Source organism: Sus scrofa, chromosome 6 (assembly GCF_054392235.1).
Source record: "Sus scrofa isolate SSC_HxYL_T2T_F1_AM1 chromosome 6, Sscrofa_HxYL_maternal_Yorkshire_Landrace_v2.0, whole genome shotgun sequence".
NCBI classification, from domain to species: domain Eukaryota; kingdom Metazoa; phylum Chordata; class Mammalia; order Artiodactyla; family Suidae; genus Sus; species Sus scrofa.
In genome coordinates this window covers 169,384,978-169,412,010 of record NC_139388.1, presented here as the reverse complement: position 1 = coordinate 169,412,010, position 27,033 = coordinate 169,384,978, and the positions used below count along the sequence as shown (strand labels likewise).

General features: G+C 58.6%; 1 protein-coding gene and 1 long non-coding RNA gene across 2 annotated transcripts; one reads left to right on the top strand and one right to left on the bottom strand.

The window, feature by feature from the left end:
- Positions 1–1,838: 1,838 nt before the first annotated feature.
- DMBX1 (diencephalon/mesencephalon homeobox 1) lies at positions 1,839–26,146 on the top strand. The gene is made up of 6 exons (XM_021096716.2): positions 1,839–1,893; positions 15,764–15,868; positions 16,811–16,976; positions 21,149–21,327; positions 21,564–21,912; positions 22,711–26,146. The coding sequence occupies exons 3-6, from the start codon at positions 16,823–16,825 to the stop codon at positions 23,166–23,168; spliced, it is 1,140 nt and encodes a 379-aa protein (XP_020952375.1). The 5' UTR covers positions 1,839–1,893; positions 15,764–15,868; positions 16,811–16,822; the 3' UTR covers positions 23,169–26,146.
- LOC146402997 (uncharacterized) lies at positions 25,056–26,290 on the bottom strand. The gene is made up of 3 exons (XR_014805196.1): positions 26,138–26,290; positions 25,352–25,433; positions 25,056–25,194 (listed from the first exon to the last, which is right to left on the bottom strand). It is a non-coding gene; the product is annotated as an uncharacterized LOC146402997 (long non-coding RNA).
- Positions 26,291–27,033: the final 743 nt, after the last annotated feature.

The window sequence follows — 27,033 nt, the reverse complement described above, 5'->3', positions numbered from 1 at the left end:
GGCAGCCAGGTGGGGGCGCAGCGTCCTTCCCTGCCTTTTTCCAGCTTGTGGGGCGCTGCTCTCCTGAGGATCTAAGGCCAAAAACGTCCGCCTTTGCGCTCCTTCCCTTCCCTTCTGCCTCTGCTCTCCCCTCTCTCACAGGGCCCGATCCCTGAAGGGAAATTAAAAGGTTATTTAAAGCCCCCGCCTCCACCTTTCTTGTCCCTTTAAATGGAGCCTAAACGGTTTTGCTTTGGCAGAAGAAATCTTTTCTGGAGCTTGGGGGTGGGGGTGGGGCATCCTGGTGGGAGAGAAGGGTCTAAGCGCCCTAATCCTCTTACCGCCCCCCTCCTCTCCCCTCCCTTCTGAGGCCCACCGCTCCCCAGCGCCCCCTCCGAGGCGCTCACTCCCTAACTCTGCCTGGAGTAGACCCTCACGTCTGTCTGTGGCCCCTTCTGGCCCTCCCAGGCCAAAATTCCCGACTTCTTGGACCCAGGCCGGGACTCTCAAACCTACTGACAGCATCGGCCAGTCAGTATCTTCAGCCTCGCAATGCCTTTGGCGCTAAGGAAACAGCCAGCTCCCAGGGGCTAGATGAAAAGCCTCCCATACAGACCAGAGGAAATGCCAGAACCAAGGCCCAGCTGCCCCACCCTGAGTGTAAGGGCATGAGCCTGTCCTGTGTCTGTCCTGCACTTGGCTACCTGGATTCACAATCACGCTTGGACGCACAATTGCACAAGGATTGGTTATACACACAAAAAGGACTTCCGGTCGTAGGAGCCTCCACGTGGACCTGTGATCTTGGGAGCACAGGTCACAAGAACACACTCCACATGTGACTCGCAGTTGCTGCCACTGTGCCCAAAGGCAGGCCATACAGAATCCCAGCCATGCAGGGACACACCCCTACCCACGCTTGGCCAAGCACCTCTGCAGTGACCTCCACACACAGCAGCCACACACATAGAGCCTCAGTACAGGTCCTGGTCACACCAGCATCACCAGCAGTGTGGTTGAACCTGCCCCTCTGGCACACATGCCAGACACACCTTTCAGGAGGCCAACCTCCATCACTGCCAGGCTCCAGAATGTGTCTTCCTGTGAACCAGTCCTGCCTGGAGGGAGGGGGGCACTGGCAGAACGGGAGGATTCCAGGCCCAGGATTTTCCCTCCTAGGGTCAGGCACTGTGTGTTTGTCTTCCTTGAGACAGGTGCATGTGGCTTCGCGTGAGGCCGAGTTCCAGGCCAGCAGCTTCTCCAAGAGGCCTCCAGCCGCCAGAGGGGTGACCTGCTGCTGGGAGCGCCAGCCTGTGTACGGGCTGAGTGTGTGCATGGTGAGTTCTCATTGCTGGCTGTGGGGTGGTGTGGTGGCACGGGGGTGACAGGACTGTGGATGTGTGGGACTGACAGAGTGAGTGCGTGTGTTCACAGCGCGGGACCAGTCTTGGAGGGACAGTGGGCGTGGGAGTAAGTCAAGGCGCCCCCACGTCCTCGTTGCTGACCCCGGTGCTAAGCCCCCCGCCGCGAATGAGGCCTCGCGGGAGGGCAAGGTTTCGAGGCCTCTCCTTGCCTTTGAAATGGGCCTGAGGCTTCTGCAGACCCGGGAAAGGCGGAGACCCCTGGCCTGGAGACCGGAATACCGAGATTCAGAGTTGGTGACGGACGCTGGTCGGGCCAACAGACCCACCGACTCTCAGACTTTGGGACCCGGGCAGCCTGGGCCGAGAGCGGCTCTGCAGCACCGGCGGGGCGGGGCGGGGGCGGGAGCGGCGCGTGATTGGCAGCCACCGGGGCCATTGGGGAGCGCGCGGAGCCGCGCGGGGCGCCCGGGAAACGCCGTTTAAAACTCCAGCCCCGGACGAGGCGCGCGTAGATGGCAGCGGCGGCGGCGGCGCGGGCCGGGGAGACCAGGTGCGAGCGGGCGGGGACCGCGGGGCCGAGCCGGGAGGGCCGCTGGGACGGGAAGGACGCGGGCGGAGAGCGCCGGGGACTGCCACCCCTCGAGGGGTCCTGCAGGCCTGGACCCGCTAGGAGGACTGGAAAGTTTGCTTGGGGGCCAGGGACCTGGGGACAGACCGAGTGCGCAGGGTTAGAGGAAGAGGAGGGAAAGGCCTGGGAGACAGGGAGAGACCGAGAGACCCGCAGGGTGAGACGGAGGGAGCGGTACCCCGGGCGGCCAGCGGAGTCCGCGAGAGCGAACAGCCCAAGGAGCCAGGAAGAGCGCAGCGCTCGGAATTCCGAGAAAGAGAGAAGACAGAGCCGCGGGTAGAAACGCGCCGAGGCAGAGCCGGAAGCCCGGGCCCGCGGAGACGCAGGCACCCGCAGAGAACGCTTCGGATCCGTCACGGTTTTGCCTCATTTGGAAGATATTACTTCCCCCTGAAAAAAATAAATACAAAAAAGGTTTGGATATTAAGCGGAGACAAATCCTTCTCAGTTTGGAGGGGGCGGGGAGGAGGTGGCGGGGGTAATGCGGAGCAGATGCAGCCCCGGGGCGTCGCGGAGCCCGGGGCCGGGGCTGGGGAGGAGGCGCGGCTCGCAGCTCGGGTCCCAGCCCGGGGAGCGCAGGGGCCTCCCACGCCTCTCCAGCTCCCGCGTCCACGCAGCCGGCTGGGCGAACGCCGCGGTGCCCCGCGCATTACCCGGGATCCCGCACTGGTCCTGCCCGCGCGGCTTGGGCTCAAACTCCACCGCCCTCGACCGCGCCTTTTCTCTTGGGATCGCGATTCTGCACGAATTCTCCGGTTGGGGGTGGTTCAGTGCCCGGCCGGCTTCTCTTTTCGTAAATGCGGCCTCAGGCTGGAGTCCCCCAGGTGGGTGTTTGTGGCACAGCGGGCCTAGTACCTTGGAATTCGTTTTGCCTCTCGCGGACCCGGCTGGCGTGGTTCGGTTGAGCTGCGGCGGGGAACCGCAGGCTGGGGCCAGTCCCCGGAGCCGCTTCGTGGTGCTTCGAGTGGAGCGATCAAGGGATTGGGGGCACTGCCAGAGCCTCTCCTGTGTGAACCTCCCACCTTGAGTGACTGTGATCCGGTTCTGGACGGGGACAAGCGGTGTCCCCGACTCCACTGGCTGAACTTTCTCGCCCATCACAAGTTTCCGGGCTCCGGGCAGGGGCCGCAGCAGCCCTGGTGGCGCGTGTAGGGGGCCCGAGAGGACAGGTATCTCTCCTTCTCCAGGTTTTCCCCAAATCTGGGGCCCGAATTTTCCTTTATACCAGAGTTTGTGTGTCTGCCTGCGTGTGTGTGTCTGCGTGTGTGTGCGGCGCGCGTTCCCCAGGCTGGTGATTTGTCCGATGAGGGAGTCGTGGACTGGGGATTGGGAGGAGGCTGGATCCGCGCCCTTTCGGTTCTCATTCCGTGTTTGGACCGCCCCCCCGCCCCAAAGCAGGGAACCTGCGGAGCCTCGAGCGCAGCCTCAGGGCCAGTCCTCCCCGGGCGCGGGACGGTCTTTTCCGTTTTACAAAATTCCCTAGAGGTGTGGCGTCGTCGGGCTAGTGCGGGTTTGCTGAGGCGGCTCCAGTTTAAGGACTTCGGAGAGAGAGGAGGGCTTTCCTGCCTCGACGGGCCTTGTGGGGGCGGGGGCCAGGCTGTTCCCGTCGCAGAGGCAGTTTGCCCCGCAGCGGCAAAGATCGTGCGGGTTCCTGGTTTGCAGCCGCGTCGGCGCTGTTGTGGCCGGAGTCTTTCTCACTTGAGCTCGGGATCCTGTGCGCTGCAGGCGGGTTGGCCGGGTCCAGCATCTTCCTGGGAGGTCCTGTCGCCTATTGATTTTAGGTGGGGTGGAGTGAAAGTTGTTTTCAATGTTGCAGGGATTCGGGTTTCCCGACTCTTTATCCTCCATCCTCCCCAAAAGGACAAGGCAGTCAGACCAAAGGGTCAGTAAATTTACTCGCTACTACCCCTCTCTGCAAACCAGCTTTGCTACTGTGTGTGTAGGCGGTCAGAAATAAATCGAATTTGCCATCCAGTGAGAGCAAATTATCCAAATAATTGGCTCAAATCTCTCTCCTCCAGTAGCCGGGGTAGATACAGATATGCTCTTTGGACAAGACGCAGGGAGCCGCTTCTCAGGATGGGGGTGAGTGCTTTTCCCCACCCGCTCAGACCTTATGGGCGCCGACTCCTGCTGGGAAGCGGGAACCTGGCTGCGGCCGAACCGAAGGGCAAAGGCGCAGAGGAGTGGAAACCCGCCCTAGGCGAAGGCAGCCTCGAAGGCGAGCACCCAGACTTCCAAACGGGCTCTGCGGGGTCAGCTTCCAGGGCCATGGGTGAGTTTTCGGAGGACCCCTGCACCGGTCCCCACCACTTTCACATGCAGAACTGTGTGCTCTGGAAATTGGAGCCGTTTCTCTGCTCTGATGCAAACGTAGCTTGCTCTGGGGACTCGGCCCCCACACACTCCCTTCCCCACTGCCTAGTGGGTCTTTAGGAGTCAAAAGTTTCCAGAGGACCCGAGCTGACAGTACTCTGACTCTGTCAGGGATGAGATGGGGGATCAGCCTGCAGGCCTCCAAGCCTGCCACCCTGAAACCTGGGTTCTGGTGATGCCCGACTGAGTTTGGTGATTAGAGCCCCCCACCCGTCTGAAGATTGCAGAATCTGACTGAGGAGCAGAGACCCCTCCCTCCCCAATCTCTGTGTGCACACACTCACATTTTTTTCCCCCTGCCATGCAGATGGAAAGACACACAAGGATAAACACACACACACACACACACACTGACCGCCACAGAGTCAGCAGTGTGGGTTAGCGTTTCCTGGGCTATAGGTGGCTCATTCACACACTCAGGTGAGAAGTCTCACAGGTAGAGAAACACACACATGCATGGGGCACGGAGGCAGATCTGCCCGACACATACTCACAAAACCCCTTGAACAGACGCCATATTACACACACAGATTAAACTCACAGGACACTCAGTGTATCTCAGGAAGACACTCCCAGGGCACCTACTGGAGGCTCCACGGTCCCACTTCTCCCCCTCACTCGGTGCAGCCCAGAGGCTGGTGTGTCCACAACTCCTGCCAGGGCTCCATGCTCACCCCTCCTGCCGGGTCTCCAGTCCACGAGAAGCCAACCCCCACCTCCCCCACGTTCTGCGTCCTCTCCCCCCCCTCCACCCGCCCCTTCCCCACAGTCCCGCTCAGCGGCCCCACAGTGCCCATGTAAATGACAGCAATAAATATCTAATCAAGGCCCCGGGCGACGCCGCCCGCCAAAGCCCATTACTGAGCAGGCAGGAGGGTTGGGGGGGTGCTGGGGGGACGGTGAGTGGCGAGCTGGCGAGAGCTGGCGAGCGGAGCGTGTGGTCCAGTTGGGACCTTCATCCTGCACGGAGTACCCATCGTCTCTGACCCTGGGCGAGTCTTTGCTCCTCCCTGCGCCTCAGTGTCCCCTGGGGTGAGAGGGTCACGGAGCTGGGCTCTCCGTCATCCTGTCCCGTCCTCCCACCGTCCAGCCATCTCTCTCCTCGCGTAGTCACGTCTCTGTTCTTTGAACAACACATTTGACTCGGCCCAGGGCCGCCGGATGCGCGGACCTCCCAGGCCAGGCATCTCAGCTCTGGCGCGGCGCGTTCTCCCAACTTTAGCCAGGTTTCTTGCAGCGTCAGGGAAGAGTCCTGGGAGCCTGCTCATCAGGCCAGAATGCATTTCCCAGACGAGGTCGCTTCTTGCGATCAGTCCACCACCGCGGCAGGCGCTGCTTCAGTGTGTCCCCGCTGGAACATACTGGGTCTCACGGCCCCTTCCAGCCCCCACAGCTCTGCGCCCCCGGGCTGTTTGTGTCCCTGCAGCCACGGGTCCCCGTATCTCTCTGGACACGAGTCCGCGCGCTAGGCAGGACCCAGGGTCTCCCAGCAGCAAGACACACCCCTCCAGCAGCTCCAGGCCCAAACCTGGGCCTGGAGCAGTGGCTCCACCGGGACTCTGCAGTCTGTTTCCGGGCCCCACCAGACCTGGGTCTCTGAGATCCTGGAGCGGTGCAGCTCTTCCCTGCGGGATGGGACTCTGGGCCCCGGAGAGTGAGGCCGACTTCTCTGCGCAGGTGACAGGTGGGCACCGGCCGGTGGGTGACCCTGTGCCGCCTGCCCTCCAGCTCCTTCCGGGTCCCCCCCCCCCCCCCCGGCTTTCTTCTCTGGATCCCTAGTTGCATCTCTACGGGAAAGGAAGCAGAGAGTTGAGCAGTTATTCCGGCAGTTTGACTCCCAGGACCTGCGGTCAGACCTCCCCCCGGGCCAGCCTGTCCTCTGGAGCAGAGGCTTAATGGGATTCGAGAACCAGACAACAAAAATTGGCCTTTCTCATCGTCTCCTCCTTCCCCTGCCGCATTTCTCGGCCTTAAAAAAAAAAAAAAAAAATCAACGCTGGTTGCCTGATTTCTTTGCACCCCCCTCCCCAACACGAGGCACCTCAGAGAACAGTAGGCGGAGGGGCCTCCCTCAGTCTCGGCCCATTAGCCTGCGGGGGGCTAATTACCCCAATTAGCGGCTGATTTATAATTAATGGCTTGGACCGAGGGATAATTGGATGTTCATGGATAACAGTTTGTGTAGGAACTAAGCTCCTGGGCTTCTTGTCTAGAGGGCCGTGGGGCCGGGGGTCTGTCCTGAGACCCACCCAGGACTCTGGGGCTCTTCCGCTGGGGGGCGCTCCGCCCCATCCCTCCTCTACCCCCATCCCTTAAACCAAGAGATGAGCATTCTCTTGGCGAGCCGCTCATTTGAGAAACTGAGGAGCTCTAGGTGCCCAGAGACCCGCACCCCATCAGATCTGACCCTTGTGAAGCCACACACCCTGAAGCCCACCATCTGTGGTCCTTGGCTCCAACTCTAGGATCAGTTTGGGGGCCCTCAACTGAGCTGGAAGGGGGATGCCAGGGATTCTGGACCTCAACCGCCATTCTTTCACCATGTGGATCCAGCCGTGGGGGGTTACTGGTAGCAACGTGGGGGTCGGGGTGCTACAGAGGGGCGGATGTGGCCAAGATGAGAGCAGTGGCCAGGGCTTCCCGTGGGACAGGGTCAGGGCTCAGCCTGTGACAAAGTCAGGGCCAAAGCTATGGGCAGGAGGTGGCCCGGCTTCTGGTGGGGACATGGGGTCTTCCCTGCAGGGTAGGGCAGGTAAGGAGGCGACGCTGGGCCTCGGCTCACTCACTTCTGGGCACTGCTGCCTCCCCACATCTCCCAGAGCGGCTCTCCCGTCACCCAGGGCACTTGACCACCTGACTGTTCTGCTAGGATTTGAGCCCCTGGAGCTGGAACTCGTTATATTAGCTTGGTGTTCCTGGCCTGACAAACAGTGGCTCTATTTTTACCTGTGGGTAAGTGTCTAATGTCTTCTGTGCTGGCTACTGAGTACCGGCTCCTGAGCCAGACCCTGCCCCGCTGGATTGCGGAGGTCAAGGGCTCTCGGTGAGCCCCGAGTTCACGCCTGAGAGCTGCGCTCCCTGGATTCCATCTTGGCTAAGCTGCTTAGCTGTGTGTCTTTGGGCAAGTGACGTTCTCTCTCTAGGTCTCGGCTTTCTTCTGAGTCAACTGGGATGAGATTGCGGTGAGGATTAAATGAGATGCTGCCTGTCAGGTCTCTCTCTCAGGATGGCTGGTTAAAAAAAAAAGTTATTATTATTCTCATTGGTGGTGGTGTTTGTCTGCTCCTGTGGCATGTGGAAGTTCCCTGGGCCCGGGATCAAACTGGTGCCACAGCAGCGACCTGAGCCGCTGCAGTGCTGCAGGGACAACACTGGATCCTTGACCCGCTGCGCCACCAGGGAACTCCCCCAAATAGTTATTATTATAGCTCGGATGAAGGGCAGGCAAATGGGCAGCTACGATTTGGTGAGGTAAGGCTATGATAGGAGTCCAAAGAAGTTATCCGACCCAGCCTGGGTTATCAGGGGAGGCTTCCTGGAGAAGGGGGTGCCTAAGCCAGTGTGTGGGATCAGGAGTGCTCCAGGTGATATTGGTGGAGGGGAAGTGTTCCCAGAGGAGGAGGCAGCTACACAGTGACTTTGGGGAGCCGTGTCTCGGTCGGTGGGAGGGGGTGCAGTGGATTAGGTGAGAGCGAGCGTGGGGGAGTGGACACAATGAGTGTGTGTGTCTCCAGAATGTGTTTCTTTGGCTGCTCCCTGTGGTCTTGCTGGCCGTGTCGAATCAATGAATTGTTGACACCCTGGCTCACCCTCCTGGGAAGGGGGGCATGGCTGGGGGGAGCCTGGCGCCTGGCAAGGGGAGAAGGAGGCTGGCTCCTGGGCTTCCTGCACCTTTGTTTGCCTAATACCGACCGTGGAGGTTTGGGGAGCCTGGAGGGTTCCGCAGTGACTTGAGAGTGGATCTGGAAAATAAACAGTACCTGAGAGAGAGCAGCTGGGGATACCCTCCTCTCAGGTCTGCCCACAGCCCTGGTGCTCGCAGGGTCCTTGGTCAAGGTGGGGCAGAGGTCCTGGTGCCTCTCACGACACATGCTGAGTCCCAGCTATTCAGGCCTAAGGACAGACGTGGGAAGAGGGGTGTTTATTGGGACGGCAGCTCAGCCTTTCCAGTTCCCAAACAAGCCAGCCACGGGTAACTCACCTTCCTCGAGCCTCAATTCCTCATCTGCTGAGTGGGAAGAGTCATCACGCCTCCCTCACAGAGTCGGGGTAAGGAAGGGGTGAAGTTGCCATAATCGAGAATCTGGCATGTTCCAGGCACAGAGCTCCTCTTAAAATCCTGGACCCAGGAGCTCAGAGCTGGAAGACTCCAGGTCATCTTCGTCTGTGACCCCCCCCCCCAAAACACACACATTTATGTGCACCCCCCCCCCAAGGAATCTCTCCTGCTCAGCCTCCTCAGGTGACTGGCCAGCCCCGGGTTACACACCTCCCACTACCAAGAGTTCTCTCCCTCCAGGGTCCGCGTTGTAGCAGAAGAGGTTCGGGAAGGCAGGACCCTGGCCAAGGAAACACAGCAGCCTGGGGGTGGGGCGGAGCCCTGTGCCGGAGCTGCCAGGTCCGTGTAGGCCTGCTCTTCTACCTGCCAAGCACAAATCCTTTTTTTGTCTCCAAACGGCTTGGCAGGAGGGATGGCTGCCGGGGCCTGTCCCCCCAGAGGGTCACCGGGGAACCTCTGGGCCTAAGGGGGCAGCCGTATTTCTCTGGCAAGGAAGTCCAGGGCAGCAAGCTCCCTAGGGTCCCTCCCGCTGCCACTGGCACCCAGGCCAGTCCTCACAGGGGCCTGGCTCTGGGCCACACTTTTGAAATAAGCACCAGGTAGATCCTCCGTGTTGGGGCTCCTGTCCTGCCTCTACCCCTTCCTAACTGCGGGGCCTCGGGCAGGTGACCTCAGCTCTCCGAGTCTCAGCTCTCTCATTCATAGAGTGGGGATAACATGCCCTACCTGGGCGGGGCGGGTTGAAGCTTGTTCAAGTGTAAAGAAGAGGGCTTGGCTCAAGGTTAAGGTTCAGGAAGAGGTAGCTGTCCTCGGTAATGAGATACTGTGTCTGGCCATGCTTGGGACGGAGGAGGCACATGGCTCCGAGACGTCTGATTCTTCCCCATCTGCGTCCCTTCCTTGCCTTTAAACAAAGTTGTTCTCTGGTTTCTTCTCCACTGTGTGAGGGAGTGAGGAGACACAGAGGGGGGATTGGAAGTTGGGAAAAGGGGAGGAAGAGGCGAAGAGAGTTGGGGTGGGTTGGGGGGTGGCTGAGCCAGGTGTGACCAGAGGCGGAAGGGCCCACTTTCTTTTTAATCAAAGATGCCTTCCGTGTGGTTTCCTAGCAGTGCCGCAGTTAATTTATAAAAAATGCCCCCTAATAAAATTCTGCTTGATTCTTCGATTGGCTGGGCATTAGGCCGCAGCCAGCAGCGACGCGGGGACATAACGGATGCATTTGCAGATTTGGAAAATTAAAGCCATCTATATGGCGCCTGTGGCGGGAGATCCGCCGATCTGCTTGCTTAATGAAATATAAAGATTCTTTTAACCAATGTAAGCACAATTCGACAGCTTGTGAAACACGGTCGTGCCATGATGGATGGCTCTCCTGGCTCGCCAGGAATTGCAGGGCGGCACCTTTTAAATATATAATTGATTCTGTTTGGAGTGTGCAGTGGGCTGAGCCCACGCAGGACCCGGCCTGAGGCCAGGGGTGCCGGGCCCTGTTTAGAGGCTCCCACTGGCCCTGCAGGATTCCAGCCTGGGTGGCTCTTGGCCTCCCTCATGGACCCACGGCACTCAGAACTGGATGTGGATGCAGCTCCAGCTGCTGGGCCTGGCTGAGGACCCCCCGGGGGCGGGCCTGGGCTGCCCCACGGCTGGAAAAAGGCCGACTGGGCAGGTTCTCCCCAGACCCAGGCTTATGGTCCTGGGGACAGAGGAGGTGGTGGGACCAGGGCCCCGAGGACCATACTGGGCTGTGGTGGCCCTTCTTCCCCTAGCATCTCCTAGCCTGTGCACCTTTCTCATCCATGCAGCATTTATTTTTACTCTGCACTGGCTGCGTCCCAGGCTCTGTGTGAGGTGTTGCAGAAAAGCCCAGATGGGTGCGACAGGCCTGTTTCTTTTCTCTGTGTTGATCTCTCTTGCTCTCTGCATCACCTCCATCTCTTTGCTTCTTTCTTTCTTTTTCTTTCCTTCCTTCCTCCCTCCCCCTCTCTTTCTTTTCTCACTCCCTCTTTCTGTCTCTTTCCTTCCTCCCTTCCTTCTTTCTTTTCTTTTCTTTTCTTTCCCTCCTTCCTTCCTTCCTTCCTTCTTTCCTTTTTTCCTTCTTTCTCTTTGTAATTCTCTCTGATTCTCCCTCAGACCCTGGCAGGACCACATGACTTCTGAGGGTACCATTTAGTGTGCCTTCCTCTGATCTCACACACACACACACACACACACTCACTCACACTGGTCCACAGACATGCACACCCAGACACAGACACACACAGTCGTGTGCCCGATCACGGTCGGGCTGTGTACACACACGGCCACACAGGAACGCTGAGATGCGCTCCGGGCCTGTGAGCCTGCGGTACCACGTGTGGGCCGCTCGGATGGTGAGCGGCCTCCACAGTCAAGGGCCCCTCTGTGGCCTCAGAGGAGACCTGGGCCCTGGTGTCCACCTGCAGAAGGAAGAGGAGGCGAGGCTGGGAGAGAGAAGCTCGGGCTCGCACAGCCTTCTCTCACAACATACACACGCTCGCAGGGGCACACACGTGCGTGTACGTGCACACACCGGGTACGGAAGTGCTTTCGCTCTGCTCTTTTCCTGCTGCCTCGGATCAAACCAGAGACGCCAGGAGTCAGGGAACAGAGGATGCGGGAGCAGGAAGGAGCCCCTGCGCCTGGGGTAGGAAACACTAGCCCACTAGCCTGTGGAAACCTGTTCCACCACTTCCCAGCTGCCTGGCCTTTCACAGATGATCTAGTGAGTCTCACCTTCCGATTCCGTGTCTGCGAGAAGGGGGTGGTGAGTCCCTCCCTCCTGGGGCGCCGGCAGGATTGATGGGGTGTCTGGTGTATCTGCGGCCCTCGATACACAGTCGTTACTATGAACGCGTCCGTCTGCTCCTTGACTCCTGCGCCCTGCCTCTGTGCCAGCCCCTGGGATTTGGCAGTAGAGGTGTCATCGCGCTACGCTGATCCAGGGGCTAGAATTAGAAAAATCCACCTGCGGTGCTTTGGGTGGTGCCTGGCTCGGGGCGTTCAGCAAAGGGCAGCTATTATTACTGCTGTCGTCGTTGTTGTCATCCTCTTCCTCCTCATTTCCATGGCCCGAGCGCAGTTAACGTGGAGCCTAAAGAGGAGAGAGACCTTCCGAGGGGCAGGTGGGGAAGGCCTCGCTTCTGAGGAGTAGCTGTCAGTTGACCCAGGCCCTGTCAGGTCGGGGGGATGAAGGGCAATGATGCTTCTGGTGGAGGCCCAGCGGGAGCAAACGTGACAATCACGCACGGCCGGTCATCTGGTATCGCTGGGTACCAGGGTAGGGGTGGGGTGGGGCGGGATGTGGCATCAGGCTGGAGGGGAGGGGCGGGCAGACGCCAAACTGGGAAAGTTCTGGAGGCCTTCAGGGGGGCCAGTGGGCTGGGGCGGTTGTGGAGCCGAGAGAGGCACCCCTCCTGGCTTCAGTTAATAAAGCCTTGTCGTGCATCGAAAACTGTGAGATCAGCAATAATTAAGTCAATTAAAATGCCACTTACCCCATTAACAGCAGTTTTAAGGCAACAAAGCCCTGAGTTTGGTGGGGGAGGGACATTCCAGCCCAGCAGTGGGGGGGGGGTACCATTATTTCTAAACTCTGTTCCGTTGTCTTCCCCACATGGCGCTTGGGACGCCTTTTGGAGCCTGGCTGCATCCCCACATCCCTTGGAGCACAAAGATAACTGTCCCTCCATCCTCACCCTTAGGAAAGGAAAGAAAGAATATAAATGTGAAGCTCACCTGTAATCCCCATCGGTTATCTCCCAGAGATAACCTCTGCTAACATTTCGGACGCTTTGCCTATGCATATTTATACATGCATTACAGAAATGGGATCGCATCATGCACAGTTACCTATTTCTCCCACTCGACAGTACATTGCGAGCATCAGCACATACACACACCGTTGTTTTACACCGTGGCACCATCTTCCATTGCTGGCGTGACTGTTCCCTCATTTCCTGAACGAATTCTCTCTCGATGGACAGTGAGCGTTCCAATCGTTTGCCGTTGTAGGCAGAGCCGTGACAGATATTCCTGTATACGTATCTCTGCATACTTGAAGGATACATTTCTGGAAGTGAAATTGAGTCAAATGGTACTCTCTCTAAAGGCGTTTGTTTTTGTCACGCAAGTTCCCAGGCCAGGGATCAAACCTGCGCCCCGGCAGCAAACCAAGCCACTGCAGAGACAATGCCCGATCCTTAACCTGTTGCACCACAAGAGAACTCCTCTCTAAAGGCTCTTGACTCTGGGATAAAGAGCTCTTTGGTCAGTAAGGGAGGGGAAGCACCATTTCCTACTCCCCTAGATAACCCTGGGGGCTCCGTTTTCTTCATTTTTGCTAATCTGGTGAAATTCTTATTTTATGGTTTCTATTTTTATTTCTTTGGTTACAGGGAAGGCTGAGCTTTTGGTCATACGTCAGAGGGCTGTTTTCCTTCCTTAATAAGTTGTATCTTCAGAGTTCCCATCTTGGCTCAGTGGTTAACGAATCCAGCTAGCATCCATGAGGACGTGGGTTCGATCCCTGGCCTCGCTCAGTGGGTTAAGGATCCGGCGTTGCCATGTGCTGTGGTGTAGGTCACAGATGTGGCTCGGATCTGGCATTGCTGTGGCTGTGGTGTAGGCTGGCAGCTGTAGCTCTGATTCGACCTTAGCCTGGGAACCTCCATATGCCACCGGTGCGGCCCTAAAAGACAAAAAGACAAAAAAAAAAAAAAAAAAAAAGAAAAAAAAAAAGAAAAGAAAGAAAAAAGTTGTATCTTCATTTGCTTAGTCTGTCTTTTATTTTATTTTTTTAAATTTAATAAGAAACATTTTATTTTGTAAAACACAGAACATGGAGATAAATAGTGAACACATAGAACATGTGGAGAAAACTAAAAGATCAAACAAGGGTTATAACTAATGCACTAAATCTATGCGGTTAAACAGCAGAGATTAACGCTAAGTGAGGTGCCCTGGGAGGTGGGCATTGAGTGAGGCTGCTGCTGGACTCGTCTAGGTGGAGGTCCTGCTGGCATGGATGTTCTGAGGCATAGGCTGGGGGTGTCCACGTCCAGGTTGTCATTGCTGTCATCGTCTGTCTTTTATGAAGGGGACCGTTTTTTGGTTTCTACATAGGAGCTCTTTATGTATTCCGGGGTATTCATTTTTACCTGTGCTATTTATTTTTGTCTCTTTGGCTGTGTCTTGTATGGTAAGGATCTCCCCAGTTTTGCCTTTTAGCTTTGTTTGTGGTACCTTCTGCGATGCAAAGGCTTGAACACTGCATGTCACCGTGTGTATCATTCTTCCCTCATGTTTGTGGGGCCCAGAGTGGGGTTCTGGTAGGTGTCCCGTGCGAGGTGCTGAGACCTCAGCCCTCAGCCTGTATATCCAGTTTTCCATTTACCACGTGTCCTAGGAAGCCGGATCCGGGCTTCACACTTAGCTTGTCCCCAAAGAGCCTTGATTTCCATCCTCCCACCCCACTCCCCAGGCCCGTTTCTCCCCTAGAGCTCTGGATTCAGGAGAAGACGCATCTTTACTCCGTGACTCAGGCCGAAAACTCGAGTCACCTTTTTTTAGCCTCTTTTCCTCACATCTTCTATCTAACCTATCGGCAGTCATGTCCATTCCCCCATCATCCTGTTTCTGACCACCTGTCCCCAGCCTCGCCTGTGCCACCCGAGGGGAAGGGCCTGGGCTTCTGCAGTGGTAGGTCTCCCCACTTCTCTTCTTGATCCTGTGCAGCCTGTTCTCCCTATAGCCGCCCAAGTGAGCTTTTAACGACAAATCAGCCTGTGACTCGCCTATTCAAGACCCTCCAGGGGCTTCCCATCACACTCAGGATAAAATCCAAACTCTGGGGAGTTCCCTGGTGGCCCAGTGGGTTAAGGATCTGGCATTGTCACTGAAACTGCTGTAGCTCAGGTTCAGTCCCTGGACCCGGAACTTCTGCAGTAGTGCAGCCAAAAGATAAAAATAACCCCTCTCAAACTCCTTACAGTGGGCTATGAAGCTGCCTGGGATCTGGCCCCTTCCTCGCCCTCCCACCTCGTCTCTCCCCCCTCCCCCTCCCCCCTGTGCTCCAGCCACCCTGCTTTCCTTGCTGTCCCCCCACTCACCCTCACATCAAGCTTGTTCCTGTCTCAGGGCCTCTGTTCTTGCCATTCCTTGTGCCTGGAAAGCCTTTCCGCCTGAGTCCCACGTGGCTCACGTGGACTATCAGAGCACTCTTTCCTGACCACAGGTTCTAGAACAGCCTCACCTCTCCTCCCGTCATGTTCCTCCTCTGCCTTACTTTTCTGCAGAGCACGTACTCCTGTCCGGCTTTATTAATACAGGTTTATATGCTGTTTTATATGCCTCCGCCCTTGGAAGGCAAACTGCATGAAGGCGGGTCCTTCGTAGGTAGGCGCTTGGTAACCAAATCTGCCGAATGAGTGTGTGTCACGCATGGATGCGTACGGGTGTCATGTTTGGGCGTAGCTGCACCTGCTGCACGGGGAGGTAGCTGTGAGGACGGCTGTGGGTAGGACCGCGGGAACAGTGACGTGGAGTTTGCGAATGCCGATGACTTTGTGTGTGAGTGTGACCGCTTATGTGAATGCTTTGCTGAGAATTCCGTGTTTTCGTACGCGGAAAATGTGTGTGAGTGTGTGTGTGTGCACGCTTGTGTGTGTATGCTGAGGATGCTTGTGTATGTGTCCACCTGAGCGAGGGTGGGGAGCCGGGACGCCTGGACACGGTCTTCTTGGAGCAAATGGACCACATTCCAAACACGACGTCTCAGGCCGATGCTTGGCGGGCACGCGGATGGACCATGGGGGTCCGGGGGAGACCTGGGGCTGGGGGACCCCGGCAGCCCCGTGCGGAGCCGAGTCCCCTCAGCGGAAGGAATGTGTTCTCTGGTGTGTTGGCCACCAAAGAATGAAGTGGTGTGGGCGAGGCAGGCCCTGGAGGGGCTGCACAGCCTCAGCACGTCACTGGTCTTTCTCCGAGCCTCAGTCGACACATCTGTAAATGGGGTTCATTGCTCGTGACCTGGGTGCCTCTTGGTACTGCGGTGAGAATGGGGGGAGGCAGTGGCAGTGCGTGTGTAACAGTCACAGTAACAGCCTTCTTCTACCTGTGCAGCACATGGGGCTTGTAATCCACTGTCTCATCAGAGGAAGGCCTCAGAGTTCACAGTCCAGCTCTGGACGCGGCCCCATGTGAACCTCGGCGGCTGCTGAGCACGCAGTAAGTGTGTGAGTGAGGCCGTGATGTGCAGACGAGTAAGTGCCTGGGTGGCTAAACGAAGAGACGCTGCACGAAGCAGCAAACAGATCGATAAATCACCGTGACGAGCATGTTTGTGCCCATGCTAATGCTAGACCCCACTGCAAAGGCTTCTCTTTTTAATTTTCTTTTTCTTTTTTTTTTTTTTTTGCTTTTGAGGGCTGCACTCGCAGCGTATGGAAGTTTCCAGGCTAGGGGTTGACTTGGAGCTATAGCTGCCGGCCTCTGCTACAGCCACAGCAATGCAGGATCTGAGCCACGTCTGCGACCTACACCACAGCTCACGGCACCCCTGGATCCCTGACCCACTGAGCAAGGCCAGGGATGGAACCTGAATCCTCATGGATACTAGCTGGATTCACGTCCGATGTGCCACAGCGGGAACTCCCTAAACATTTTTTTTATTTTTATTTTTTGGCTGTACCCACAGCATATGGTCGTTTCCAGATAGGGGAATTGAACCCGCAGGGCCGCAGTGACAGTGTCAGATCCTTAACCTCTGAACTACAACAGGAACTCCAGTAAATGCTTCTCTTAATCCTTGCCACAACCCCATGAGATAAGTGCTGCTTTGCAGATGGAGAATCTGAAGATCAGAGACGTGAAGCGACTTACCCAAAGCCCCCGAGCTCCCGGGTGGCAGAGTGGAGATGGCAGCGCAGGCAGTCTGACTCCAGGGCCCAGAGCATTAATCCCCGCACACGTCCCACAGCGGGAAGCAGTGAATGCGGGGTGCATGAATACAGCGTGAAGGCGCCCTCACGCGCTTAGCTGTGGGCAAGGCGGGCCGCTTTCCCGTGGGGCGGCAGAAGCTGTCGGGGGTGGGTGAGGTGGGCATCCAAGGTCCGGGCCAGGGCCGGGGTCTCCCCCGGCCTCACGTCCCCCCGCCTCCGCTGTCTGCAGGCACATGTCGCGATGCAGCACTACGGGGTGAACGGCTACTCCCTGCACGCCATGAACTCGCTCAGCGCCATGTACAACCTGCACCAGCAGGCGGCCCAGCAGGCCCAGCACGCCCCCGACTACCGGCCGTCGGTGCACGCGCTTACGCTGGCCGAGCGCCTGGCTGGTAAGGGCCGTTTGTGGGGATGGGACCTTGGGGAAAGAACGGGGGCGCTGGGGCGGGGCAGAGGTCCTGGGGAAGGTTGCTCCTGGGAATGTTTCCTCAGGGAGACTCAGGAAGACCCAGTCCCTCCGCAACCCCGGGAGATAGATGTCAATTCAAAGTCTACATGTGGGAGTTCCCGTCGTGGCGCAGAGAAAGTGAATCCGACTAGGAACCATGAGGTTGCGGGTTCGATCCCTGGCCTCGCTCAGTGGGTTAAGGATCCGGCGTTGCCGTGAGCTGTGGTGTAGGTCTAAGATGCGCCTCGGATCCCGTGTCCCTGTGGCCGCGGCATAGGCTGGCAGCTGTTAACTCCAATTGGACCCCTAGCCTGGGAAGCTCCATATGCCACCACTGGGGGCCCTAACCCCCCCCCAAAAAAACCGAAGTCTACATGTGAGTGTCTGGAGCACCCCTGTTTGCCAGCACTGTGCTGGGCCCTGGAGCTGCCCTATGCCTTCAGATTCCCTAACAGCCCTGTGAGGGAAGCATTCGTTGGTCTCTCTCACAGATGGAGAGACTGAGGTAGGAGGCGAGAGGCCGTGCCAGGGTGTCACATCTATAACAGCTTCTGTAGTTTGTTTTTTTGGTTTGTTTTTTTTGCTTTTTCAGGCTGCACCTATGGCATATGAAAGTTCCCAGCTAGGGGTTGAATCAGAGCTGCAGGTGCCGGCCTACACCACAGCCACAGCAACACCAGATCCGAGCCGCATCTGCAACCTACACCACAGCTCAAGGAAACGCCAGATCCTTAACCCACTGAGCGAGGCCAGGGATCGAACCCGCATCCTCATGGATACTAGTTGGGTTTTTAACCCACTGAGCCACAGTGGGAACTCCTTGGCTCCTGTGTTTTGAACACTGATTGTGTGCTGGGCATTGTGTGGTGCTCGCACGCTTTCTCTGTGCACCAAACCACTCAACTCTGGTAAAGGGAGGCTATCAATCTCAATTTTATGGACAAGGAGACAGGGGCTCGGAGAGGTTAAATAGGCAGGGGTGGGGTAGGAGCTTAGGATGTGACATCATGGCCAAAAATATAAGCTTTGAAGTCACAGACTTGCAGTCACTGTAGGGTCTGCCCACATACCTGTCTTCTTCTTCTTCTTCTTTTTTTTTTTTTTTTTTTTTTTTGTCTTTTTGTCTTTTTAGGGCCGCACCTGCGGCATACAGAATTTCCCAGGCTAGGGGTCTAATCGGAGGTGTAGCTGCTGGCCTACGCCACAGCCACAGCCACGCCAGATCCGAGCCACATCTGTGACCTATACCACAGCTCACAGCAGCGTCGGATCCTTAACCCACTGAGCGAGGCCAGGGATCGAACCCGCAACCTCATGGTTCCTAGTCGGATTCGTTAACCACTGCACCACGAGAGGAACTCCGACACACCTATCTTCTTGAGCCTCACGCTCCCCCTTCATATACAGGGAACAATGGCAGTGCCCATCCCATAGAATGGTTGGGCTCAGCAGGGGCTGGTAGGTGCTCAGAGGTCAGGATTACCCACATCCTAGGCCGAGTGCCCACGAGGGAGCTGCGGGTGGTCCCCCGACTCCTCGCTCCATGATGGTTGCCCTTGGTGGTCATGGGAGGGATCTGATGGCATAGGCGGGGAGCGTGATTTCCTGGGAGATGATGCCGCCCGCCCATCCTGTCCTGAGCCAAACCTCAAGCAGCTGGTGAACTGTTCTGGCCCTGTGCCAAGCGGCCCTCAGAGGGCTTTAGGACACTCCCAGGAACACCAGGTACCCATCGTCCGTGAGAGGGCGCGGCAGGGGGAATGCGGCCAGGATCAAATGGTGGAACAGATCAGAAAAGCATGAGCAGCTGAAGTCAGGGAGGGCTTCACCTTAAAAGGGCAAGGAGCAGGACTAGCATGAGTAGAGGTCCAGAAACGGGATGGGATGGGGGACCCTGCCTGGAGAGAGGTTCCAGCCTAGAAGGGAGGGTGGGGCAGCCAATTCTATTCCTTTAGACCCTGCCAGGCTCTGGGAGGGGCTCAGTGGCTCTAGCTGAGCCCCTGGTTTCCTTCTGTAAGTTGCATGAGGGCCTTGTCTCCTGCATGGGAGCGTGGGTGCAGTCCTGCCTGGACTACGGCTGCTTCTCTGGTTTGGAGTGAGTTCCCTGTGCCCATCATGGTGGTAATATTAGCCCCTGACCATGTTCCAGGGCCCAGCGAGGAAGAGTCAGGGATGGAGGCTCACCTCTGCTGGCGGCAGCAGAGGACGTGGCATACTCAGCACTCCCCCCAGGTCCCTAATCTGAGGAAGCAGGGACACGAGCTCCAGGCAGGCTTTTGCCAGGAGGCCTCACCTTCTGGCAGGAGGTTTCGCTGATGGTTCAGGCAGCCTGGCCTCTCAGCTGTGACTACCCCCTGCCCCCGACAGTCCCCGGAGCCACAGCAGGATGCTGAGCATTTGCTCCCCAACCCAGAGTTGTGCCGAGAGGGGTCCACGCCTTCCCCTCCCCTGGTGTGACCAGCGTGAGCTCGGGGCTCAGTCCAGGCTGGGATTAGTGCCAGTTAGTGAGGGGTTCCAGGCTTCCGCTCTTCGTTGAAGGAGGAGCAGCTCCTTCCCAAAGCCTGAAGCTTCCTGGACACCCACTTTCCTCCTTCTTCCCCATACAGGGTGTTGTGCTGACTCTCCAGTTCTCGGGGTGCAGGGGAAGGACCCCGGCAGCCCTGTGCAGAGGCTGACGCGGCTCCGGTTCCCTTCAGCATAGATAGTCCAAGGTCCACTTACGGGTGATGGGAGGCAGGAGGAGAGAGGTTAGCTGGTTATCCTCCAAGGACTAGTCAAGCAGAAGAGCTGGAGGCTAGACAGCAACTCCAGGCCGACATCCATGCTGGCAGGTTCATGTGGCCAGCGAGGCCTGTGGGAATCTGTGGTCCACCAGCCCTGTCTCCTCTCCGAGCCTGTGGTGACCGCCTCTCTCTGTCCTTCCCTCCCAGAGGAAGCAGCCAGAAGGATCAAGACTGCATGCAACAAGGAGTTCCTGTCGTGGTGTAGTGGTTAACGAATCCGACTAGGAACCATGAGGTTGCGGGTTCGGTCCCCGCCCTTGCTCAGTGGGTTAACGATCCGGCGTTACCGTGAGCTGTGGTATAGGTCGCAGATGCGGCTTGGATCCCGTACTGCTGTGGCTCTGGCGTAGGCTGATGGCTACAGCTCCGATTCAACCCCTAGCCTGGGAACCTCCATATGCTGTGGGAGCGGCCCAAGAAATGGCAAAAAGACAAAAAAAAAAAAAAAAAAGACTGCATGCAACAAGCCTTTCTTGTGTTCTGAGGATTCTGCCGGAGCCGGGCTTTCTATTCTTTTTTCTTCTTTTTGCTTTTATGGGCCGAACCTTCCGCATATGGAGGTTCCCAGGCTAGGGATCGAATTGGAGCTGCAGCGGCCAGCCTACACCACAGCCGCAGCCACACCAGATTCTTAACCCACCGAGGGAGGCCAGGAATCGAACCCGCATCCTCATGGATGCTAGTTGGGTTTATTACCACTGAGCCACAGTAGGAACTCCCCAGAGCTGGGCTTTCTGATGAGGAGATATAAGAGCAGGAGCCTCAGGCCCTGCCATCCGAGGATCAGGCCGGACGGGATGTCGATAGTCAGGCCCAGAGGACGTAGGATCCAGGGCCAGGGAATTCCATCTGCTCAGTCAGACCGCTCCTAATTAGACCTGGCAGATAAGTCCCAGGCTCACAGCCTGGCTTCTCATGGTCGGGGCGGTCCTCTGTCCGTGTCCAGAATCTAAGGGTCGTGGGCTCTCAGAACCTTGGTGCCGGGGACTTCCAAGTTATTAGCATTATGTACGCTCTGAGTATCATCCACGGTGTCCCGGGGTTTTAAGGATCGTAGGGCAGTGCCCACCCACCTGCCTGTCCTGCCCCACCCAAACAAGAACTGCCATTCTTGGGGTGAGTTAGACCTCTGTGGTCCTGATGGCAAGTGACAGGTGGAACAGTCCTGAAAATCCAGCCCCATGGAGCGGAGATGGGCGATTTCCAAGGGGAGAGGGCCGGGGTCCTGCCAGGGCCGGACCCCGGTGGGTCAGAGCAGGGTAAGAGTCAAAACCTATTTCCCATAATTAAATGGGCCCCCTGTCCTTGCCCTCCAACGGCTGTACATTTCAAGATATCATCTTGGAGGCCCGCTATGGCTCCCAGCACCGCAAACAGCGTCGCAGTCGCACGGCGTTCACGGCTCAGCAGCTGGAGGCCCTGGAGAAGACCTTCCAGAAGACTCACTATCCAGACGTGGTGATGCGTGAGAGGCTGGCCATGTGCACCAACCTACCCGAGGCCCGGGTGCAGGTAAGGCTTGGCTCCTTAAGCACCAGCCCGTCGATCTGGCTTCCGGGAGCCAGCATTTCAGCCCACGGTGCCCAAGCAATACCGGTGTCTCCATGGATGCCTTCAGTGACAGGAGGGGAGTTTGAGAAGAGATCGGGAGGGTGTGTGTTTGGCAGCGGGGGGGGGGGGGGGTGTATTATCACTCATTTCCCCTCCCAGAGCACCGTGCTCCACAGCTCACTTCTTCCCATCCCCAGGTGTGGTTCAAGAACCGTCGGGCCAAGTTCCGGAAGAAGCAGCGCAGCCTGCAGAAAGAGCAGCTCCAGAAGCAGAAGGAGGCTGAGGGCTCCCACGGGGAAGGCAAGACCGAGGCCCCACCTCCAGACACCCAGCTGGAGACTGAGCAGCCCCCCAGCCTGCCCGGCGGTGACCCCCCTGCTGAGCTTCACCTGAGCCTGTCAGAGCAATCTGCCAGTGAGTCAGCCCCCGAGGACCAGCCGGACCGGGAGGAAGACCCCCGGGCAGGAGCCGAGGATCCCAAAACTGAGAGAAGCCCTGGGGCTGAGAGCAAGGGGCTGGGCTGCAAGAGGGGCAGCCCCAAGGCAGGTAAGACTTGGCAGGGGCGGTGGGTGGGCTGAGGCCCAGCCCAGGGAGAACAGCCAGGTCTGGCTGCACAGGGGCCTGGCTGTGCCACGTGGGTCAGAGCATGGAGAGAGTTGACACGTGGCACTCAGCTGTTGGCCATAGCAGGCCGGTGCCCTCTGGTCACCCTTCCGTTGCAGAATCCCGGGAAGGCCCAGGAGGTTCTAGGGAAGGGGCTGTGTGGCAGGGGAGGGGTGCTTGGTGAGCTCAGGGCAAGAGATGTTTATCAATCATTACGGAAATATTCCAGTGTTTTAACGACCAGTGCAGATGTACCAGTGCAAACTGAGGGAGTATCGGAGGGGTAGCAGAGAGCCCCCCCTGCAGCAGAGACTTGGAGCTGTGTTTTCCAAGGGATGGACCTCTGGCGGAAGGAATGTCTCAGACACAAACCCTGGGCCCAGGCAGGGAGGGGCTGGGGCCGTTGAGCTGAGACCTGGAGGGGGATGGGAGCCCCAGGCAGGAGAGGGGGAGGTGAGATGACCCCCCTAGAAAGGAAGAGGCAGGCATCTCCCTAAGAAGCCCCCGTGGGGCCTTGGCAGGGAGCTCCCCCAGGGTGCTCCCTCCCTCCCCGGACTCTGGGGGCTGCTTCAGGGGATGATGCCCTGGCCGAGGTGGATGGATGTGGTTTCAGCCAAAGCCTGTCTTCCCCGCAGCGCCGAGGCGGTGGCAAGGTCGAGGGACCCTCCCCCGCCTCGCCGCCGCCCCCCGGAGAGCTGTGCCCTTGTCCTGAGTCCCCGGTTCTTGGCTCTTTGCTTGCAGATTCGCCGGGCAGCCTGGCCCTGGCTCCCGCAGCCCCCGGGGGCGGCCTCCTGGGCCCCTCCCACTCCTACTCCTCCTCCCCGCTGAGCCTCTTCCGTCTGCAGGAGCAGTTCCGCCAGCACATGGCCGCCACCAACAACCTGGTGCACTACTCGTCCTTCGAGGTGGGGGGCCCGGCCCCCGCGGCCGCCGCGGCCGCCGCCGCCGCCGCCGTGCCCTACCTGGGCGTCAACATGGCCCCCCTGGGCTCACTGCACTGCCAGTCCTACTACCAGTCCCTGTCGGCGGCCGCCGCGGCCCACCAGGGCGTGTGGGGGTCCCCGCTGCTGCCGGCGCCCCCGGCAGGCCTGGCCCCGGCCTCGGCTGCCCTGAACAGTAAAACCACGAGCATCGAGAACCTGCGGCTTCGGGCCAAGCAGCACGCCGCCTCCCTGGGACTCGATACGCTGCCCAACTGACGGCTGGCCTCGCACCCAGCCAGGGCTCCTGGGTGCCCCCAGCCCAGCCCCACGGTTATCCCAAGACGGCTCTCTAGGAGTTAATTAAGTCCGTGAGCCCAGGGATGCAGGGGTTCGGGAGTCCTGCCTCCTGCCCCTTCCCCCAGAGCTCCATCCCCTGTGCATGGCCCTGCTTGGATCCCACGGAGGCCCAATGGGGAGGCGGTGAGAGGCCGGTGCCCCCCCCTCCCCGCCCCCCGTCGCCTCGGGGAGTAAGAGGCTCTCGCTGGCTAGACCCCCACCTGTGCCGCCTCCTCCCGTCGCTCCCTCCCTCCCCTTCTGCCCCTAGTAAGTTGGTGTGTGGAATGTGAGATATAAATATAAATATATAAAGCTATATTTTCAGGCACCTGCCTGCCCCAGGCCCCGCCCCCCATCTCTTTACCTCCAACGCCCCTGCCTCCGCCCCGCAGCTTCTGCATCCCACTCGGCCTGGCCTTCCCGTCTCTCCGTCTCTCTCTCCCCTTTCCTTCTTCCCCGACTCCCTCTCCCTGCCTCTGTCCCGTGGGCCACCCCGTCTCCCCAGCCGCTGTCTTCCCCACCCTAGACACGCCCCCGGCCCCCAGGTCCCTTCTCCCCGCTCCCGCTTTCTTTCTTCGGTGCTGGCTGTGTCGGTGTCGTCAGTCCCCAGGCTATGTTCCCTTGGGGTTGTAGCTTTTTGGTTTTAGTAATTGTCCTTCGCCCTGTTCCTCTCTTTCGCTTCTTCCCGGCCTGCCCGTCGCCTCCCCGCTGGCGCCCCCTCGAGCGCCTCTTTGCATCCCCAACGGAGGCGAGAGGACCCTCGCCCTCCCTCGCTGGAGACCCTGTAGCCACTGGAGCTGCAAGCAGGAGGGGGCGCTAGTTCCCACACCCCCCCTCCCCCAGGCCTGGAGGCCAGAAGGACGTATTCTCTTACCTCTCTTTTCCAGCTTTGAACACCCCCAACCCGGTCCCCCCGCTGAGAAGGAGGGGTGCGGATGCAGGAGTCAGACTGGGGCGGGCAGTGGACGGCAACCTCCTGGCTGTAGGACCTCCAGGAGGGAGGCGGGCTGCCAGGCTCATCCAGGCCTGGCCACAGGGCTCTAGACCCCTCTTTGGTGAGACATCCCTGGGTGGAGGGCAGCAGTGGGGAGGGGGTGCCCTCCGAGACGGATCTGCAGAGGAAAGCGGTCCCATAGCCGCCGGGCCGCCAGGTTCCAAAGCTAGTGTCCAGGGCTGGCGTGGGGCTGAGCCGGGAGGGAAGGTGGGACTCTAGGTCCTCACCACAGAAACTCAAACCACCTGGCAGGGAAGGCGGGGGTCTCAGTTCTGTCCCGGGGAAGGGGGGTGTGCTGGCCCAGAGGCAATTGTAAGGACCTCAGGCGTTTGACCTTGAGTCAGCCTGTGGCCTCTCTCGGGCTGTTTCCCCACCTGGATTAGGTGGCCTGTAACATCCTGCCCGGCTCTGACATTCTGTGCCTACAGCTTTGCAGGGCAGAAGCTTTTAGTTAAACTAACAGCAAGCACCGAAAGGCTCTCAAAAGCACAATGTAGAGACTAGAAAAGGACAGTCGCTTTGCTGCGGAGCCACGGGTGTCGCAAGCACAAGCCTCTCCGTGAGCATGGCCACCTTCTCTGGGTCTCAGTTTCTCCAAGAAGTATAAGGGGTCCCTTTGAGTTGAGACAATCTGCACTGGATCCTGCTCCTCTTGAGTTTTAGTCCAGCCTCTCTGTCACCCCATCTCCAAGCCTTCACATGGGCTCAGGGGCTCAGGGCAAGGGGAGGACAATGGCTTGTGCAGATGCTGGGTCATGATCCCCGGGGCTTTGTGGCTCCCCACTGAAGCCCCCCCCCCCCTGCTTAGAGAAGTTGCATCTGAAAACCAGGGTAAAGATCCCTAAGGCTTGTCCCCTCTCCCAGTGGGAAGAGAGGGGTGGGTCCACCGGGGCCTCGGGAAGATTGGTTGACAGAGCAGGCGATGCCCTTGATCCTAGGGGAGGCTGTCCGGGCTGCGGCAGACGGAGAAGGCTTGGAATGGGAAAAAAAAAAAAGTGAAGGGCATGGTAGCTTGGGCCAGGAAAGCTGTTTGAACAAAGCAATGCTTTAGACTGCATGGGCGATGGGGAAGTGTGGCTAACTTCGTGAGAGGTGGGGCTGAGGGTGAAACCCAGGAGAAAGACCTCACCTCGATGTGGCCGTGACCAAGGCAGGCAGATGAGGTCTTCTGAAGCGGGGGATCAGCTGAACCAGTATCGAGTATCTGGAATCTGGAAGGTAAAGCAAAGAGCCACAGGAGATCACGGGAGAGACTTGGGCAGGGGCACAGCGGGGTGGCAGAGACTCTAGAAGACAGAGGGGGTTTCTGGTTTATCGTCTGGGGTCAGTGCCAGGAAGGTCTGTTTAGGAAGTGCAAATAATCTCATGTAGCCCAGGCATGGTTTTGCCAAAGCGTTTTGCTTGTCTCTGGAGGCAAACGACCGTCACTGGGCTTTGGAATCCAACAGCTCTAGACCTCACCACTTCCTCCAGGAAGCCTCCCCTGACTTCGCCAGGAGCAAGTCGGCCCCGAAGTCCTGTGCTGTCGTGGTGAAGCCAGGCCCTTCTCCAGCTCTCAGCCCAGTTCCCTCCGAGCTTTGTAACATTCGCTCCAATCTCCCAGCCCGGAGGAGGCCAGGGCACTGGACGACTACTCCTTCCCCGGGACAAACCTCGACCTAGTTTAGGGGACCGGTCTCAGGGACCGAAAGCAGCCAGAGAGAGAGAGGGGAGTGTACGTGTAAGCCAGGCCCTGTGTCTCCCATGAGCTTGGGGTGGGGGGGCCCGCCGCACCTGAGACTGAGGCTGCGGCCTCTCCCAGGTCGGCTCGGCCACCTCCCAGCTGAGAGCCCAAGGCTTTGAACAGTCCCTTCCAGGAAGGCCTCATTCGGCTCCTCTCCCCGTGTCTGAGGCCTCCGTTTCCCCGCGTCCTCACCTCCTCAGAGCATGGTCCAGGGGCCTGGGCCCCCCACCCCGACTCCGCAGCGGCGGGCTGTACAGATTGCTTTCCAAACCAGCTGTTTTGTGACCTTTTGTGCTTAGAGGTCGTGCCAGCCCATGGCAAAACCACTGTGTACCGTATTTATTTATTCTGTTAGTTGATAAAAAACACGACTCAGATGCCCCCGCCCCTGCTCCTCCCCCTGCGTGGTGCAGCATGACACTCTGTCGTGTGTGTCCCTCTGTCTGTCTGTCTGTCTGTCTGACTTCCTGTGATGCTGTGACCTGTTCTTTGTCCTACTTGGCTAATAAAAGAGAATCCGCAGCATAGCCCTCGATCCAGCTTTATTCCCAGAGGCGCCCCTGGTGGGCTGAGTGGGCTGAGCGGGAGCCGTGGGTCTCAAGGTCTGCCCGCAGCCAGGGCAGCGCTGTGGCCAGTGGGGGAGGTGGCAGGCCTGCCTTGGATTGGCCACCCCCCACCCCCAGGGCCCTAACAGCTCTGGGACAGTCACAGGGAGCAGAGGGAGCAGAGGGACCCAGGCGGGGAAGGACTCCCGCTTCTGCTGGCCGCTTGGTCCTCACCCAAGCCGCAGGGCAGGGCAGCCTGGAGCCAGCACCAGCTGGGGGTGTGTGGGGTAGCCTGGGGGGTGGGTCTGTAGGATGGAGGGGGCAGCGGGTTCTGTGGGAATGACAGAAAGGCACATTGGATCCAAGGCCAGAGCTGTTCTCCAGTGGGATGGGCAGCCTGTGGAGGGAGGGAGCGCTTTGTCCTGGGAGGTAAGCAAGCAGAGGAGGAAGAGGGACCCTGCCATGTGGCTGGCTGGAGTGGAGATTTGTGAAGGGACTCTTTGCAAGAAAAAGGTGCCCAGCGATCCCTCCTACTCAGCCTCT